This window comes from Typha latifolia, chromosome 12 (genome assembly GCF_019914945.1).
Source record: "Typha latifolia isolate L0001 chromosome 12, TyphaL0001v2, whole genome shotgun sequence".
NCBI lineage: Eukaryota > Viridiplantae > Streptophyta > Magnoliopsida > Poales > Typhaceae > Typha > Typha latifolia.
The window spans coordinates 5,791,056-5,810,903 of NC_133097.1; the positions used below are offsets into that span (position 1 = coordinate 5,791,056).

Genomic DNA, 19,848 nt, shown 5'->3' on the forward strand with positions numbered 1-19,848 from the left:
TATGTTCGTCGCGCTCCTCTGCGTGTGCATCGTGATCGGCCACCTTCTGGAGGAGAGCCGATGGATGAACGAATCCATTATTGCTCTTCTCATTGTGAGTTCTTTGGCATAGACATCTAGTGTTTGATAGTGTTTGTTCAGCTAAATGGGTTGAATTGGGGTGTTATTGATTGCAGGGACTGTGCACTGGAGTAGTTATTCTTTTGACCACAGCAAGGAAAAGCTCGCACATTTTTGAGTTCAGTGAAGACCTTTTCTTCATTTACTTGCTCCCGCCGATCATTTTTAATGCTGGGTAAACTTCTACATGATGTTTTGTATCTAATTCCTGATTTCCACTTGAGAAGGCTTTGCTGTATTTCGTCATCTAATATTTATTGAAGAATGCTGCGCCGGGTTTCAAGTAAAAAAGAAGCAGTTCTTCCGCAACTTTGTGACAATTATGCTGTTTGGTGCAGTTGGAACATTGATCTCATTCATTGTGATCTCCCTTGGTGAGTTCTGAATCAGTTCATACTTATTATATGTGACTTCTTCCATGGTGGCATATGAAAATGCATGAACCTTTCTATTGTGAAACTAATGAATCTGGGGGGATCATATCTTGCAGCAGTTTTGCTGTTTCGAAATTCACTTTCTGCAAGACAGAAATTGATCATATTAACTTAGTGACTATGTGGTTGGGTAGTAAGTTTGAGTGCTATCATGAAAATAGATGTAGCCCTTCCATTTGACCTGCTCCTTTCCCTTGTCAGTGGGTGAAATAAAAAGCTATTGCACAATGCCCTTGGTTCCATTATACCTTCTCTTCAAGTTCGATGTGATATGTAGATCAATTTGATGTAAACAACTTAATGTTTTCTCTCTTGGTTCATCAGGTGCTATAGAATTGTTTAGAAAGCTTGATATTGGTGCACTGGATGTTGGTGATTTTCTTAGTAACCCCTCTAACTCTCTACCATTTCTTGTTATGATCTCTACATCCAGTGGTCATCATATTCCATCTTTTCAAATTTTCTTTGTTTCTTGACTCAGCAATTGGGGCAATCTTTTCGGCAACAAACTCTGTTTGCACCTTGCAGGTTGTGAAAAAATTTCGGATTAACACATCAAGTCATAGCCAATGAAATGACAGCTCACTCTGTTTGTAAATTATGTTGGCTAAGCAGGTGTTAAATCAAGACGAAACACCTTTACTATATAGCTTGGTCTTTGGTGAAGGTATTGTTAATGATGCCACATCAATAGTGCTCTTCAATGCACTTGAGAGCCTTGATCTAGGCCGCTTAGATGCTATGGTTCTATTAAAGTTTGTAGGCAACTTTCTTTATCTATTCTCTACAAGCACCTTGCTTGGAGTATCTGTAAGTTTTTACTTCGCAAGTTGCATAATGACTCACAACATTCCCCCTCTCTTCCTCCCCATCCCTTTTTAGTTTTCACCCTGACTAGACTTTTCTCTTTAATTTGAGTAAATTCCTTTCTCCAACTGAAATTTCTAATTTTTGCAGGCTGGATTGCTTAGCGCTTACATTATCAAGACATTGTATTTCGGCAGGTCTGTGAAGGAACAACTTAAGATTCATTCTCTTCCACCATGCTGGTTTCGCATAAACATTAGAAATGGCAGCTGTGTTACCTACTTTTTTTCATATATATATATATATATATATATATATATATATATATATATATATATCTACAAACAAAAACAAGTTGCCATGCTCATTTACTATTTCTTAGTTCTTTTAGTAAATAAAATGTGAAGAGCCAAAAATTAGTTAGCTTCTTCTTTTGTAGAGAATTTTATTGCTTCCTTTTGCCTTTTTACTAGGCATTCCACTGATCGAGAAGTTTCTCTTATGATACTCATGGCTTATCTTTCCTATATGTTGGCAGAAGTAAGTAATTTGTCCAAATACTACCTATGGAAATAATTCTTCTTTTCGCATCTCAATAATGCTACATGCTTTGGTACTCATTTATGCTGACCTATTTCTTGCTAACAACTTAATCTGTTTTGCAGTTGTTAGACTTGAGTGGTATTCTCACAGTATTTTTTTGTGGAATTGTAATGTCACATTATACCTGGCATAATGTGACAAAAAATTCTAGGGTTACAACAAAGTATGTAATTGATCAACTTTGTCTTGACATAATTTTCTTCTATTCAAGAAAAAGACGCATTATTTACTAGCTTTCTATCTTTTTATTGTCTGCTTATTCTCAGGCATACTTTTGCCACATTGTCGTTTATTGCCGATGTTTTTCTGTTTCTGTATGTCGGCATGGATGCGTTGGATATTGAAAGGTGGAAATTTGCTAGTAACAGGTATTTTGTTTCTTACTACTGAATATTAATTTTATAGGGGAGAACAAAATGGGTTCCTTTCAATTACAGTAGTTTGTCCAGTGATGAAGATGGTGGCAAATTTTAATGTTAAACTAGTTAGGTTTTGAATTTTGTCTATCTTGATATTTTCCTTTCTGTTTGGCATCCTTGTTTGCATAAAAAAAAATATACGTCCTAGTTCATGACGCTAACAACCACCTCTGCGATAGAGATGAGCATGGGGGCGGTTTAAGGAAAGGTAAAAAAGGGTAGTGTGAAGAGAAAAAGTGACAAGAAGGAAAAGAAAGAAAAGATGGAAGGAAACACAAACAGGGTTCGAGACATTTAGACATCAATAATTGATATCCCAAGTTGGATTCATATTAGATTCAACTAATGATCCGACCCACATCTAGTCCTTATAATATGAAAATAAAAATTATATGTTTCCAAATTACAACCAATATTGGGCCCACGAGAGGCCGATATGGCTCACACCAATTTTGGCCCATAGCAATACATATCAGCCAATATATATCAGTATCAACTGATATTTCAAATATAAGATTGGGAGAAGGCAGATTTTCTCAGTTGACTATGTAGTGGCAGGCTTAATTAATAGGTGATACTTGCCCTTATCTGACATGAATACTTTAGTAAAATAAGTTTTAATTACTTTAGTTACTAACAAGCTAGTGTACAAAACATGCCAACATCGACATCTCCGCACAATCTAGTACATTTATTTTATTAGGAAAGCAGCTATACAAAGTTTTTTAGCAAGATTTTTGTCTATGCTATATTTCATTAAAAACTTGAGTATGTTTACTTTTGAACTCCAAATATTTACTACTAGCTGAACCTTGATATCTCCTATATTTTTAGCTTTTAGTATTTTGTTATTTCTGATTAATTTGACTTCTCAGATTACCCATAATTTTTTTCCTTTCTTATGCAGTCCTGGAAAATCAATTTTTTTGAGCTCAATTCTGTTGGGCCTGGTACTGATCGGCAAGGCTGCTTTTGTTTTCCCAATCTCCTTCCTGTCTAACTTAAGTGTAAGGAATCCAGAAGATAAGATCACCTTCAATCAGCAGGTAAATTTGCTTGGTCATTGCATTTCTGTTCCCATAATACAGCCAATTGTCAGCATGTTAACCTTCAAATTTTCTTCATCAAGTCGCAATATGGTGGTCAGGTCTCATGAGAGGAGCAGTATCAATTGCACTTGCTTACAATAAGGTTAATAATTAATTTGATCTACAGAATCTGACTTCTCTTAGATGGCTAAAATGTGACTTACAGTTCTGGCAGTTCTCCTAACTTAAAAATTAACTGGTAAATGTTATCTAAGTTCCAATGACCATTTCGAAAGTTGATTCACATGACAAGTGTTCTTTCTATATTTTATCATCACCGTAGATGCAGCTCTTTTGTGTGAAACTTGCTACTCTACTTTATTTATATTTCAATACCATGATGAGTAGAAATATATTTGCTCCTTGTATGCTAATTTTGGTTTTCTTGTTTAGGTTTTAGAAGAAAATGGTGGTCATTGGTATGTATTATTGTTATAGTTGATTGTGTAGATAAGCAACCTGAAAACTAAGTTTCTAAGGGCAAACCACTTAAAATTAAATTTAGTGGGGTATAAGAAATTTAATATGTATTGATGCACTGAAATGGAGCTCTTCAAGCACTTGTTTGGAAAGCCATGACTTGTCTGATGTATGGAAATTGTTGTCATATTGCAGTTTAGTAGATCTGATCTCACCCAACTGCCTAGCCATGCTATCATGATTACCAGTACAATAACAGTTGTTCTGTTCAGCACAGTGGTAAGAATCCTGTACCTGCTTATTTCGAGACTATTGCTATTCCCGTACCTGCTTATTCCCAGACTATTGCTCTATCATCAGGCTATGCGTATTTTTCTTAATTTGTCAAAAGTAAAATTGTTTTAATCTAAAGCTGTGTTTAGTATTACTGAATTTTAGCATTACATCGCTGTTACTGTATGCACAATCTCTTTAGTTATGTCTTCTACAAGAAATATATTTTCAATGGTTTCTATAGATGAAATTCCAAGTAGTGTTACTGAGATCACATTAAACTTATGATTAGAACGAAAAGTGATGTTGACCATTAGTGCTAAGCCAAACCCAATTCAGGTTATTTTGGTCTTATCCAATTCTAATATTCTAGCGTTTTTGTTTCAATTGGACTCAATTCTGAGTCGATTGGCATTGTTTTCTTGGGGCATAGTTTGATTAGTCAGTTGGACTACCCAACTTTCAATTTGGGAAATTTTTTCAGATATGTGTTTTCCATATCGATTAGATTGAGTCACCGGATAGGCCATGGCTTGCATTTGAGCTTTCTCTTGTCTCCAAGGTGAAAAAAGAACAACTCCTAACATCAAAGCTACCATATATCCTCCATCTGGATGTTTTCCATCTCTAAAAGGAATTTTCAACGTTGCTCCCGCTCCCTGATTGCATGAGCCAAAATTGCAGAACCTAAGGTTACTAACTCCGCATCATGGCAAGTCCTATCTTGAGATCTTTCTTTTGTCAGGATTTGGCTCCTTTCAGATGGTTGGCATTGAGTGAAGAGCTGGTCATAGAAGTTTGTGGATTCTTCTAGTAGCTTTCCTCGGCTTTGAGTTGTACTCTAGTTGACACCTTATATTATTGTGATGAAGATATTTTCTTAGGAATGTCCTCTGACATGCCATGGCAAGAATGTATCATTGTGGCCTTGCTCAATGTTTTGATTATTATAATCATCATTGTGCTCACATAATAGCATTTCTGTAGGTTTTCGGGATGATGACTAAGCCTTTGATGATGCTATTACTACCAACAAGGCATCTCAGCACATCATCTGAGCCTTCCAGTTCATTCTTCGAGTCGCTACTGGGAAATTCACAGGGTTCTGAGATTGGTGCTGTGCAAAGTGTCCCTAACCCGTCCGGCTTCCATATGCTTTTCTCTGCACCATCTCGCGCAGTTCACCGTTATTGGCGCAAATTCGATGATGCCTTCATGCGACCAGTGTTTGGCGGTCGTGGCTTTGTTCCATTTGTGCCTGGTTCACCAACTGAACGTAGTCTCCATATAGGAGGCGAGCCCCAGGACACAGAAAGCTGAGAAAATATACTGCAGGATTCTCACATTCATGTGTGTTCTAGCAGCAAAGATTGATCACGAGGCTTTTGGAGGTTTTGGAAATGCATGTAAAGCAAATCTTTTTGAGCCTTTTCTTTTCTTATTCCATTTTCTTCAGCAAATTCCGTAGATTATTACCACCATGCATGGAAAGGAAAATAAGCTCTTGTGAGACATTCCTACTATAGAGCCTCTCATAGTTGTAGTGTATCTGTGTTCATGTGTATGCAAATTATTTCATTTGGAAATTTGTATTTATGTTTATATTACCAAATGGACTGATGATTGATAGGAACTTCTATGTTGTTTCTTATACGCTCAAGGAACAGTAAGCTATAAATAAGTCTCTGTTCATTGTGAAATATGAATAGTTTTTTTTTAAGATTAAGTCTCCTTATGCTGGTATAATAACTAAATAATAACTTAATTTCTTCTAGTATATTAATTTGTCATTCTTTTTCATCTTACTCGATATTACTTTTGAAAAATAATTTAGTAATAATTTAAAATTACTATTTTGCCCTTAGATTAGATAGCACCTAATTAACGGTCACTTTAGGTACCGTTGAAATTTTTTTTCTCCTCAGTCTCTTCTCTTGAAAGGTAGTATTTTAAGTTGAGAAATATGAGAAAAGTTTTTATTAAATGCAATATAATATGAGTATATAGAGCATTTTAAGTCCCCAATTGTAATAAAAAATATATATTATAATTTTAGATAAATATATATATTACTACTATTATTTTACATCCAATCAGGGGTATTTTCATCATTCTAAAAATAGTTTAAAACTCTATAAGAGCATCTCCAATGCTTGTTCCATATTTGGAGCCTTTGGGCTCCAAATATGGAGCCAAAAATGGAGCAAGAGCCCGGTGCACTCCAATGCACCAGGCTCCATATATATTATAATAATAATATAATATATATTATTATATTAGCTATTTTTAATTGCTTAATATATCATCTTAGTATTATTATTTTTTATTAAAAAATATATGGTTAGAAAACTCTCATCGAGATCTTTAAAATAAGATTAATATTCAATAGTTTTATAAGTAATTTATAAATTACTAATTTTTTAATCAAACACTTCGAAATTACATTACACGAAATAAACATCAAAATAAGTATTACATGTCATTAACTAAAAATATCAAAATTATATTACCTAAAATAAGCAGAAATTAACTAAATATAATAAAAGCAATAAATGTTTAATATTCTGGTAAGTCATCTCCGTAGCCACCGGTTCTGGTTCCGTAGCCACCGGTTCTGGTTCCGTAGCCACCTTCTCTTTCTTGACTGTGTTCATCTTCTTGCGATGAACCTCCGACTTGAAAATGAAAATGAATATTGCTTATGGAAGAGTCACGGGAATGAAGGAATATAAATTTTAATATAATTTTTATTTGATGTATTTCATTTTTAATTTATTTCATGTTTGATGTATTTCATATCTAATGTATTTTAATTTTTAATATTTACATTGGGGATAATTTTGAGTAATTATATTTTAGGATACATAATTTATTAGACTCATTTTTATAAATAATAAAAAAAATAAAATTAAAATTAACTCAAAAATAATTTAATATTAGACTCATTTTAAAGGTCTCGATGAGACCTTTCCAATGGCATTATTTTTGTTAAAAACCGATTAGTAAAACTAATTATATACTTAGCTTAATTAACTAAATTATTTAATAAATAATATAAATGGAATTAAAATTATTGAATATAATACTTATTGGGCACTTTTGACATTTTTAAAAAGTTGATGTGACAAATGGAGCCTGGCTCCATTTTCACGGTGGGGCTCCAAATTTGGAGCCCCACTATTCGTGGCTCCAAATTTGGAGCCCCATATAGAGCCTGGTTGGAGCTCCATCGGGCTCCAAATTTGGAGTTTTGGAGTCCGGTTGGAGATGCTCTAAAGTAGCTTTCTCCTTTGGTGATTTAGTATTAATTTTAACTTAGCAAAATTATTATCCACCTACAATTTAATATGTCCATTAAAAAGAAAATTATAGAAAATTGGATAATACTGATAGTATTTTAATGTTAAAAATGCGATAATATATATATATATATATATATATATATATATATATATATATTCAATATATTTATTATATTTTTATAATTTAAAATCTGATCGGTATTATTTTAAATGTATTGAAAAGCTTATTCAATCATCTATCATTTTGTTTCTAACGAATATCTTAAGACATTTAAGAGTTAAATATTTAAGTTAAAAATAAATTGAGCCAAAACCACAGCGAGAAAAACTATAATTTCTCCGGAATAATTTTGACCAGCGCATACAAACACCTAGAAATCAATATCTACAGTAAATTTTGAAAGCAAAACAAGGGCATTTGAGTCTTTTCAATGAAGCGTCTTCTCCTTCCGTGCTTTCGATACTAACGAAGCCAACAGAGCACTGCGCTTATTAAACAACGAAGCTCTCTCTCTCTCTCTCTACAATCACACTTCCTCCCTCTCGATCTCTCGATTCATGGCTTCCATCACCGGATCGGCAATCTCGATTTCTGCCAGGCCGCGGCAGCAGAGCCGGGTAACGATTCGATCGCGTCTGATTTGTGGTTCTTGATTTCTGCTCCGCTCCTTTTTAGGCTTTTTTTTTGTGTGTTTTTCTTTTCTAGCAATGGATTTGAAGAGTGATGATACATTTTTAGTTGTTCTTAGATGTGGTGGATATTTGAGTGTATCATTTGAACAAAAGGTTCCATTTTTATGGTACTATATTGGCAAATAAGGTGATCCTTGGGAGTATTCGTACGATGGACTCTCAATAAGAAAGCTCATTGCTTTTTTAGGTAATCTACAATATTAATATAAAAAAAAATCTGATCAACCTCTTAGAGAAGGTCCACAATTTAAAGAAGCTAGTCAACAAAGTTTAGTACTTTTAGTACTTTAACTATACTTGATATGTGTCATCATAATGGGAAATCATCTCTATAAGGTGAGCATTGTGAAGGTATATTAGTTGGTTCTTGAATGGGTGGTACGCCTGTTTTCGGAATCAGTAGATTGGCCGCTCCAACTATGGCATAGGTATTATGGACTTTCATTCTCGTATTTGTTACTCTTTGAATCTTCGCATGCCAAGTATCGATTTAGATGGACTAAGCTGCACTTTATTTCACTTAGTTTATTTGTCATGATGAAGGAACAATGCAATGAGCTAGCATGTATTTGGCAACAAAATGGTAATGCATATGTGAGTCATATGACTGGTGATAGTTTGGAATCATGCTGGCCACTTATTCTCTCTTGCTGCTATACTTTTCCAATGGTTTCAGAAATGCAGAGTTATTGACTTATTGTGTATTATGCACCATTCAATGAACTGTAATGTTAGTTAGGTAAATGTCAAGGATGAGAGTGGTTTTCTGCATCTACTATATGTTCAAAGAACACTGCGTGAATGGTTTGAAATGATTGTTCCTGTAATGTCAAAAGGTCTACCATTTTGGAGGTCAACATCAGCTCAGCACATTTCTGTGTGAAAGCTTTCTTCAATAGTAGTATAGCAGTTGAAACACTTCCTTTAGCAGGCATCAGCAGACAAGATATTATTTAGAGCTTTTGTGTTTTAAAACACATCTTTGTATCCCATCATTAAATTTTATTTGTTTGCAACATAAACTAAGTCTGTGCATGATCTGCAGGGAATTAATGGGATTTCAAATTTGAAATCTGTATCTTTCTCTACCCTAAGAATGAGACATCCTTCTATCCATTTGCAGCAGGCTCCATTGCGATTTCGAATTTCTTGTGCTGTATGTATCTCTCAACTCTCTTGTGTAACTCATATATGTTCTCATTCAGTATGTCTTTCAAAGTTAATCGGGTCTTTCCTAGCTGTCAATGACTATAATAGCGACTCATCTTCTTGGGGAATATTCTAAAATTTAAATTTTATAGATAACTGCAGATGATTACAAATGACACCCTTCTTGTGGATGCCAACAGACCACATGACTTTGTAATTCTTTTTTCCTTGTATTATTTCCCTCCTGAATACATGAGTTTTCATGTATATATCTCTACTAAAGATAGTGATTCCCAGGGATTCTTTTTCAATGCAGCACTTTGAATATCTTATTGTAGACTTGTACTCATCAAATTCTTGGCCTTGGCATTAATTAAGTAGGCAAGGGATAAAATAAAAAATTTCTTATCTTCACCGGAGCTGCCTTGCTTTCCTTTTCTCTTCACTACTAGTAAATGATGATTAAGGGCCTCTTCTGATTCCAATTTAGGCTCATGCAGCCAAGAAGCATTCCCTTCAGTAAGTCCTATATACATTGAAATATTTTATGAGGGAGGAAGATGGCAACCTTCTATCTATGGATTTGCTTGTCTTCAAGACACTATAAAGCTAAGGAGCCAAATGAAGCATATCCCACATGTTAATCTCATTGCAAAGTTAGAATACGATCTTCTAGGCTTTATAATAATCTAGTTTCTGGCTCTGACACAAGAAGATTTTAAGGACAAGATGATTTATTTCTTATGTTCATCAGAACAAAGGTCAATCCCAAAAACTGAAAATAAGACCCTATTACTATTGCAGCATTTCATATTATTGATACCATGATCTTTAACACTTGTAAGATCTTTCAGCAGTCGTGATGTTGCATATGTTCATGCTGCTTCATTTTAATAGTGTGATGGTGATATTAATAGTGATAATGTCACCTTTATCCTTGATCAGGCCAAAGAAGAGACAGTGGAGAAGGTATGCACAATAGTGAAGAAGCAATTAGCACTTTCTGAGGACACAACTGTTTCTGGGAATTCAAAATTCTCTGAACTCGGTGCTGATTCACTAGATACGGTAATCTTCATTTCTTTTCTCCAGTAATATTTCGTGCTGTACGGAATTCCTCATACTAGGAGAAGGCTTCAATTATCTTGAAATGTCTAGAATTTGATGGCTTTGTCCTTGACACCATCTAGGAGCAATATTGACAAAAATTTTAAGAGTTTCCTCAGCTATTTTTTGGTGCAATATGCTTGTTGTCAAAATGAAGCAGAGATTGTCATGCCAGCTTTTTGGATAAACAGCAGCTTTTTTTCCTTTCTTGAGGATATTGATATATGAGTTTGTTATTGTAGGTTGAGATTGTGATGGGGCTTGAAGAGGCATTTGAGATCACCGTGGATGAAGGAAGCGCCCAGGACATCACAACGGTGCAGGATGCAGCTGATCTTATTGAGAAGCTGGTTTCAGAGAAGTGATTGTCTTAGGTCAATAAAATGTTAGCAAAACTGAAATGCTTTATGCCTTAATCCATATAGTTTTGCCATCTTATTTCACTACTTTCAGATGTTAGATGTGTTGGACATCTTGTTTCCTTGCCTGTTCTCTTATCTGCTTTTCTTTAAGAAAAGAAAACTAGTTTGAAGTTAAAACTATTTAGAAGTACCTCAAGTGAAGTAGATAAATATCTTCTGCATTGGAAATCTTGTAATTTGATTATAATTTAGGAACTAACATTTGATCGTATCCATCACCAGCCTTACTCTCTGAGATTTATTGTGGAGATATGGGATTCTACCCAGTAAACAAGCCCTTCAGAAAACTCGGGGTGATTTCATTAATAAATTGGACACGTTACAGTTTAACCCCATTTTGGCGTAATTTTAATTAACCCGAATGTACTTTAAAACTTAAACTATAACCTCTGTGGTTGAGATTTAATTACCACTTCTAGATTTTGGTGGCCAATAAGTTGCAATATAACCGAACTTGCACTACTATCATCAAATCAAACTATATTTTTATAGGGACTGTTAAGTTTTGTTATGTTCATAGTCATTGACTAACAGTTAGATAGTCTAAACCAAAGAGAAGTTAAGTGCTGAAGTTTAAATCATCAAAGGGGTTTATTTTGTGAAAAATATCTAAAAGGGTAAGTTAAAATCAGGCCAAACATAGGAGAAGTAAATTGTAATTTCTCCATAATAAATTACAATTTTTTAGGCTTTAATGTTGATCTTAATTCTTCCATTATAGGTTCTTATTCTATGAAACAAACTATATTCCTTAGTCAGTCAACAGATAAATGCACACAGAATTCATCTAACAACTTCACTACCAAAAGCTACTCTTCAATGCAATGTTTACCTTCGACAGCCAACATCTGTTGAATGTATACACTACAAGTGTAAGTGAAAACTGATCAATTTTGACAAAAAAGCTTTTGGATATAAAGAAGATAAACTTCCAACCTGTGTGCATATTTATCTATAACCCTGCTAAATGGTGACCACAGCCCTGAATGGTGCAATCTATATCAAAACGTTCTGAAGTCACATTGTCACCACACCTTCGACCAAAAGAGAATTTCGTACCACCAGTACAGTAAACATAATATCTACTGATATTGCAAAATTCACAATTTAGCGTCAAATGGCGAGAGATGCGACCCCCTTCTATTGAGTTCATTCAATTACCATTGGACTTGCATAGGATCACAAATGTGAAGTTAAATCCTAGAAGTCTCAATTATGAAAGTAAACACAAAAGAGCAAAGGAAAAGAAGGGAACAACGACATAATTATTTGTTGCGCTTGACAGCACGCCTTCCCTGGCCCTTCTTTGGTGGACCCTTCCCACGTCGCTTCAACATTTCCAATTTAGCCAATCTCCTGAAAAAGGAAGAAAAAGTTCTTGGTTTGAGTGGCATGATGGCTATTAAAACAAGAAACTTGGGAACAAAAAAGTATTCTAGGAGATAACACCATTTACAAATACAAATACATAAATTTTTTGACTGTTATCACCTTAGGACTTCCCATATAGAGCGAAGATGAAAAAAGGAAAGACACGAAACAAACTACCATAAGGAAATTGGCCTGTCATTAACATACTATGCAAGATAAATGGCACTGAATTTCTACTGATTGCTACTGTTATTCAGTAACTTCTGTTTAGTTTCTATCTTGTCCAACAGCAGTTCAATCAACTTAGCTATTTTATTTGCATCCACAAGTTAATGACATCAACATCTAAGAAGTCGGCACAATGTCAAGCAAACAAACATAAAAACATGGCATTTCCATTGATAGCTGGAAGTTGGAACTATTATTTGTCCACAACAAATACAAACCAAAGTGTAACAAAATAAAGCAAAGGTGTAAAAACAACTATGGATGGCCTGAACAAGCAAAGATGGGACGAAGATTAGAGTATGAAGGGTGTAATTTTGCCCTACTTTTCAATAGGACAAAATCTGAGCTTCGCATAGTTTACTTACTAATGGACCACATTACTGCTTTCTGAGTGCAATCCAGCCAACTGTGGCAACGTGCAACCTCCCAACTATACAACCAGAAATGGGTTATGAACTCCTTCCATTACAATAATAAGACTGCGCAGGGGGTTTCAAAATCCTAAATGACTCGGTAAGAGAATGATGACCCTATCAAGTTGGATAGTAAGCAAACTATGGAAGCATATCCTTTTTACTCCTGGGTAAGAAGTGGAGATATATCAGAGGTCTATGAATGAATAGCTGCACTGCAACCTTTTCTTAAGAAGTCAAGGTCAAAAGAAAGGTTATTGATGATTCCAAATAAAATAAACCACAAAATTTCTGCAATTGCAAAATTTATGATATGTGGGAGATCTGACTCAAGGATTCAAGTAGTTCAATAATTTAACAAAACCAGGATTATAATACTTTAGGTCGAGAGAATTGGGGGAAAATTGGGCAGGTTAACCAAAGGAGAAAGAGAGTGATAAGAAAAAGGAGCAAGGAAAGCAAACACATAAGAGAGCAACAACAAAGATTGGATAACCTTGGCCAACTATCCAATTTCTACTCAAGAATACGGGCCCTAGTTATTCTATCATGTGCAGCAGTACACACGTAAACTCTTTAATTTGGCCCACGAGTTGAAGATTCAAGATCGGCAATACCCTTGCACAATTAAGAACTATAATTATGTTTTGGTGTCCAATGCGTTTTATTAGGTCGAAATAATATCTTTCGAACCATAGTTACTACATGTTAACTCACCAACTATCTAAAAGCTCAAGCTATTAAAGAAGTGTGGATCTTATATTTTATACTCTAACACCAAACAAATATGATAGTAGAGAGTACGGATTCTACAAAGACACTTACAAATGGTGGTTTTTATATTTTTCTAATTTCTCTCCTGTTCTCTTCTTTTCTCTCTTAAATTTAAACAAGAGGAGAAATTTTTTTCTTTCTTTCATATTCTCTGCACCCAAACATAGCCTTAGCGTGATGGCAATATAATTATGTTATCACATCTAGTCATGGAAACAACCTTCCTAGCGATAAGTGTGAAACCACATATATCTTACCCTTCCTAGTGATAAGTGTGAAACCATTGGGTCCATAGATGCTTGAACTATCTGCACGAGTAGTCTTCTTGCTCTCTGTTGTTTGCCACTCAGGAATGGAAGTTTTAGTTTCTTCCCAAGTTTACAGCTCTCAAAGACAAGGTCTGGTCCTTCGATCTTTATCAGACCTTCAATCCTCTTAGTTTTGTATAGTAGCTTTGGGGCACCACTGATATTAAGATTGCCTATGCACATTTGGGGACCCATTATGCAATCAAATGCATTTGATCAACTTCCAGTTTCTAGAAGTCTTATTGACCATTGCTACTTTTCTTGTATTTAGACAAGGGCTAGAATTTATGAACTTTTAATTTTCAAATACAGCAACACAGGAGTACATTCACCCCATGCCTGAATTTGATAAATAGTTTATGCTGCAGATATAAAAAGAACTTGTTATACAAAGTAATCTCCTTTGTAATATTTATGGAAGGAAATAACCCTCTTCATGATAAATGAATAAGTGCACCTATTTGAAGCGAGAAGCAGCATATTAACTACTAAAAAGATTGACATATAACAGATCTTCCATAGCCTAATATTTAAGAGATCATGCCATATTGCTGAGCTCAAGAAAATCAAAGCTACTAACACCCTAAAATTTTTCAGCAACTCAGAAAGACCAGTTAGATGGCATCTAATAAGCAGCACCAGTTAATTTATGGTTAAGAAACTGATAAACCACCAAATATCATAGTGCTCTTACTATAAGTTAGTCATCAAAAAGGAACCAGAAATGGTACTTTTCTCTTGTCTCAGTAACAAACAAGAATCAAGTACCACATAATTTCCAGCTCTTACGATCTAATGTTGCCTGAAATAAAAGATAACTATTTAGGATATCAAATATGTATCCAAGGAATCCAAAATTTCTATCTTGTGCAGTTCTTTTTTTACATAGCCTTTTCACCTCAAAAATATAATAGCACTTGCCACCACAACAGCAGCTAGTTAAATCACCCTTCCGGACTCAAACTTTAGCCTACTACCAAAACCTTTTATAGCTCTTAACAAACATAGAATCAAGAAAATTTCGACAATGCATTCACCAAAACCAAATTTTTATCTAATTTTCAACCAATCTAATTCCTGACAAACCCATTTATCCATACTCCTACAGCTTCAGAATATGTCAGAGTCCTTCCAAATACCCATGAAGACATCAACAGCATGCGAACCCCCCCAAAAAAAACTCCAGATTAAATCGATCATCCGTTCCGTTGGAATTTTTAGACCGAGAAAGAGCAATTAAGATTAGAGAAAAAGAGAGAGTTCTCCTCCTCTTCATGGGCCTTCACTGATCCGGTTCCTAAGAAAATCCATTTGTTCCTACGCCTAATGTGCGCCCTTGCAGATAACCTCTATGACATAACAACAAACAGTTGGTAGGCATACACAAATCTATGAATTCTTATATCGATTTAGGAGCAAGAAAGAGTAGAGATTAGATTAGAATAGAGTAGAGCGAGAGAGCGAGAGCAAGGAAGAATATATTACTCCTTCTCTTCGCGGGCTTGGACTAGGGGGTCGTCGTTCTTGATGTCGTAGGGATACCACTGCGCCACCTGCTCCCCTATCAGCTTCTTGCGCAGGATCTTATGCGGCGACCGCTTCCCCGTGGGATTCAGCACGTGCCCGAAGATCGCAGCACGTGCCTCCGTCACCCCCTTCACCGCAGCCGCCGTCAGAAGGCTCCGAAGCGAGCTCATCCCGACTCCCTCTCTTCTCTCTCTCGCTCTAATATTTAAAACCCAAACCGAATAGATTTTCTCGGCATTTGGAAAAACTATATATTTTAGTTTTAAAAAACATAGCAAAAATTATCTTTCATTATAAAAAAAAAAGTATATGTAAATATCAAAAAAAAATCTATTTAATTTTAAGAGCCCTATCTTATTATTACTAAAATAATATAAAGATTTTTTTTTATAAATTAGCCCTATTTAGCACCTAATTAGTATAACAATTTTAATTCAGAATTCTCTGCTTTGAGCTTTTTTTAAAGACAAGTAGTATTTTTGCACTAATGTTTAACAAATATCTTTCTTTGATATTTTTATTAATTTTAACTTCGACTAGTATCATTTTAAATATATTGAAAAGTTTATTCAATTCTCTATAATTTATTTGTTATAAGCATCTTTAAACTAAAATATCTTAAATGGTTAAAGACTTTGTTATGACTAAATTGCCCTTAAAGGACACTGAGGTAATTTAGATAGGCACTAAGTAATTAATAGGGGCATTAAGTTCTCTACCCTAGACACTTTATATTATAAGCTGAAATACTTAATTTGAAGAAGAGCAGCTTACCTTGACTTCCAACTTTATATACTTTGTATAGAGTTCCTTGGCTTACTAGTTAAGAGGTTTACATCTTTGTTGATTAAGGAACACTTAGATTTTAAGCTTATTAGTCGTTAGACTAATGTTGCACTACTACTGGACAATGACGGTAATATGGATGGACAAAGCTACTTGCAATAACTTTCTTTAATTTTAGCAAGCACTAATTAGCAAGTTAAAGTTTTCTCTAACTTAGAAAGTGACTTTACTGTTAGAGTGAACCTATAGAAGCTTGCTTTGAGTATAGAGTGCTGCCTACTCCATATTTTATGTATGTATGACTGCTATAATAGATATATGAAAATTTTGGATAGTAGGACAAACATCTACTTTGATCCATCCATTATTCATTTCATACCTCTATCCTGCATCACCTTCATTTCTGTATAAAAAAATATATCTCTCATTGTAAATGATTCTAATTTCTAAGAACTAGTCTTGTAATAAACTTATGTGAGTTGAGAGCTAAGGAATAGAAGAGAATTATATTATAGTTCATATTTTATTTTATTTTCTCCTCTTATCATTGTTGTATTTAAATTTAAAAGAAGATTGTCCCTACCTCCCAAAGAAGATAGAGTCATACGGACTTGCAATCGATAAAAAGCTAAATTCACGACAATTAGTATCAGCCGCTAGGGTCGACAAATGTGACTTATTATTATAATGTCATCTTCCAAAGCAATAATTATTAATGTGGCTTCTAAAAAAGTTTTTCAAGCATGACAAGAGCAAAGAGTATATACGGAAATTGTGTGCTTAGATAATCGCGCGTCCTCACTTGAAAATAACTTTAGGTGCACGAACAATAAGCTAGAATTGCTAGACAACCACTATATAGGTTTTGAAAAGTGCACACAACATATGGATGCAAGCATCAAAGCTATCATGGGCACCTTCAAAACCCAATTTTATGAATTCAAGGTGAAGCTTGAGCAATTAATCTAAAATTCACTCTCTTTCAGAGTGTTATTGTGCATAGATATGATATTGTGAAGAAGACATTTATGTCACATATCTCAAAGTCGTAAGGATTCAAAGGTGTACATAACGCAAAGAAGATTTTTTTTATTGAGAACTTTCTTTGGAGCATAAATTATTACCCCAAGATGTTGAGTGCAAGCTAAAAATGTAATTCTATACTATGAATGTTGAGTTTCTTATTAGGAAGAACTTGCAAAAGCTAAAATATAATGAGACACTTATCGACTATATTAAAGAATTAACTCATTTAATGTTGTCCATCTTGAACGTGTTAAAAGATGACCAAATATTCTGCTTTTTAATATATTACAAAAGTGAGCACATCAAAAGTTGGTAGCATAAAATATTATTGATATCAATACTTATCACCATCATGAAAACTTGCCTGAATATGAACAAAATAGTTGTCATCTTATCAAATTAAAGCCGTTAATATTTAACCACGGTAATAATTGGAAAAATATCTGCAAAAAATATACTAAGAAAATCTTCAAGAGACATAACTAAGATGCGATGTCTCAGTCCAAAACTAATAAACTTCTTTCTACATCTATAGGAAAAACTATTGGGGCGTTGTCCACATCATAGAGGATGAGAAAGCAAAGAAAAACTTATGATTAGAGATTTTTAATCAGTTAGTACTATCTAGAGACAAACCTATAACGGTAAGTCCCTCGATAAAAGAAAATTTATGTTCATTGACATGATAACAAATAGTACAAGCACTCATGCAATAATCTACACCAGTGTAACCCACAACTTCATGTCTCATGCGATGATCAAATGACTTAATCTCAAGCTAGATAACGAGGACAATCGCACAAAGGTGGGTAACTTTAATACTCGCTCGATCTTGAGTGTGGCTAAAGAGATTGAAGTCAACCTTGAAGTATAAAAAGGATGAACCAATATAACAGTAATGAGCTTGAAGATTTCTAGTTGATCCTTGGCCTAGAGCTCCTTATTACTACCAAAGCCGCACATATGTCTTGCCTTGAGGCAATGAGTATCATGGGGAGATGAAGACGAATGTGTTGACAGTCATGTAACTAAATAAGATAGAGAGTCAAGATAAAAACATGTGCCTTGTTATCTACAACTTTAAAAATAGAAACCCTTATGATGATTGTCTCGACGGAGTGTAGTCATTTTTAAAGAGTATAAAGATATGAGGTTGAAAAAATTATCCAAATAAAGGCCGTCTAGGTGAAATGGTGGACCGTGTCATCAAGGCAGATTTCGATGCATAATCAACAATGAAGACATTCCACTAAACTACATCTCTAGAGCTCGAGGAGATGTGGAGAACATGGAAGCTACTATGAGATGTAAGCCTTATTCAACCATCAAAGGCATCATATGAGATGACGGTGTGAGTCCAAAAACTGGCCAAACTTGCGACATAGGGCAAAACTCAATATGTATAAATTAATAACAATACGTAATAACCGTTTGTTCCTAAGTGGAGTAACTCATAAAAAAAAACCTCATGAATGATAGCCACACTACTCAGAAGTGGGACACCTATAGCAAGAGCAGACATGGGTCTATTGGAAACTATAGATTAAAAGTGCAATATGACACATTACAATCCATTCAAAAGATGATTGTATTGCAAGACAAAGGTTGCATAGTTTGCCTCAGGACTAAGTAAAATAATATTCTGAAAATGTTAGTTGTGTGCAGCTAAAATGTTTACGCATTAGATATGAGAGAATGTTATAACTCAAGTAAATTTTGACCCAATAAAAATGTCTTGAATGTCCAAAAATCTAAATTTTATTATAATTAAGTTATCCTCAATACACTGAGATAATTTGAAGAGAAATCAAATTTTTTGTCATGGGCACTTTATATTATGGGCAAAAATACTAGAATGCAGCGCAACTAAATACCACTTGAGATTTGGAGAATGTAAACAGTTTTTTTTTTTTACTTCTAGCCTTCCATACTTTGCATGGGGCTCCTTGGCTTGCATATTGAGTGGTTTATATGCTTTGTTTATCAAGGGATACTTAGATTTTTGGCTAGTTAGTTATTCAACTATTATTAAACAGTGATAACATTATGGGTGGAATAAGTCATTTACAGTAGTCTTTTTTGACACTCGAAAGAGCTAATAAGCCACTTGAAAACCCTTTCTAATTAAAAAAGTGACATTATTACTAGAGTAAACCAATAGAAGCTTGCCTTGAGCATAGCTTGTTACTTATTCTTTTCTTTTGTGTGCTTAGAATTGTTATGAGAAAACTACAAAAATTATAGATGGCATAATAACCATCTACCTTGAGTCCTCAATTGTCTATTTTTACACTTCTAATTTACATTACCTTCACATTTATATAAAAAATATATATTTCCTTCGTTATAAATAACTTGCAATTCTAAGTATTAAAGTCTGCTGTTTTCTCTAAAATATGAGTTGTTGAATATAATTCCAAGATAAGAAAAGAAGAGGTTCAATTTACTATAGTTGTCTTCAACCTCTAACAAAAAAAAAATAATAATAATTACAGAACCTCTTAAATTATTATAGTTCAATATATACCTTTGAACTTTTTTTATTATTCACATAAAGTTTCTAAACTAAGAAAAAATT

The 19,848-nt window shown here is 34.3% G+C and overlaps 3 protein-coding genes across 3 annotated transcripts; 2 read left to right on the forward strand and 1 right to left on the reverse strand.

Moving 5' to 3' along the window:
* The first annotated feature begins 190 nt into the window (after positions 1-190).
* On the forward strand, positions 191-5,750 carry LOC140798507 (sodium/hydrogen exchanger 1-like). The gene is made up of 12 exons (XM_073152357.1): positions 191-295; positions 384-494; positions 879-938; positions 1,036-1,082; positions 1,170-1,364; positions 1,512-1,558; positions 1,835-1,901; positions 2,027-2,127; positions 2,231-2,332; positions 3,291-3,429; positions 4,087-4,170; positions 5,152-5,750. The coding sequence occupies exons 1-12, from the start codon at positions 289-291 to the stop codon at positions 5,482-5,484; spliced, it is 1,293 nt and encodes a 430-aa protein (XP_073008458.1). The 5' UTR covers positions 191-288; the 3' UTR covers positions 5,485-5,750.
* A 2,121-nt stretch (positions 5,751-7,871) lies between these two features.
* Positions 7,872-10,954, forward strand: LOC140798879 (acyl carrier protein 2, chloroplastic-like). Its single transcript, XM_073152964.1, has 4 exons — positions 7,872-8,084; positions 9,205-9,315; positions 10,254-10,376; positions 10,658-10,954. The coding sequence occupies exons 1-4, from the start codon at positions 8,025-8,027 to the stop codon at positions 10,778-10,780; spliced, it is 417 nt and encodes a 138-aa protein (XP_073009065.1). The 5' UTR covers positions 7,872-8,024; the 3' UTR covers positions 10,781-10,954.
* A 948-nt stretch (positions 10,955-11,902) lies between these two features.
* Positions 11,903-16,645, reverse strand: LOC140798973 (uncharacterized). The gene is made up of 3 exons (XM_073153066.1): positions 16,624-16,645; positions 15,417-15,705; positions 11,903-12,193 (listed from the first exon to the last, which is right to left on the reverse strand). The coding sequence occupies exons 1-3, from the start codon at positions 16,643-16,645 to the stop codon at positions 12,103-12,105; spliced, it is 402 nt and encodes a 133-aa protein (XP_073009167.1). The 3' UTR covers positions 11,903-12,102.
* Between the last annotated feature and the right edge of the window lie 3,203 nt (positions 16,646-19,848).

Bases quoted from the DNA above. Each gene is read 5' to 3' on its own strand.
- LOC140798879 (XM_073152964.1), top strand. From the start codon at position 8,025: ATGGCTTCCATCACCGGATCGGCAATCTCGATTTCTGCCAGGCCGCGG. The intron at 8,085-9,204 runs GTAACGATTCGA...CATGATCTGCAG, and splicing joins GGCCGCGGCAGCAGAGCCGG to GGAATTAATGGGATTTCAAA. The intron at 10,377-10,657 runs GTAATCTTCATT...TTGTTATTGTAG, and splicing joins GTGCTGATTCACTAGATACG to GTTGAGATTGTGATGGGGCT.
- LOC140798507 (XM_073152357.1), top strand. The intron at 1,083-1,169 runs GTTGTGAAAAAA...TTGGCTAAGCAG, and splicing joins ACTCTGTTTGCACCTTGCAG to GTGTTAAATCAAGACGAAAC. The intron at 2,333-3,290 runs GTATTTTGTTTC...TTTCTTATGCAG, and splicing joins TGGAAATTTGCTAGTAACAG to TCCTGGAAAATCAATTTTTT.
- LOC140798973 (XM_073153066.1), bottom strand. From the start codon at position 16,645: ATGAAGGTGATGCAGGATAGAG. The intron at 15,706-16,623 runs GTATGAAATGAA...TAAAATATATAG, and splicing joins GAAGGTGATGCAGGATAGAG to TTTTTCCAAATGCCGAGAAA. The intron at 12,194-15,416 runs GTAATATATTCT...TTCCTTTTTCAG, and splicing joins CAAGCCCGCGAAGAGAAGGA to GAGATTGGCTAAATTGGAAA.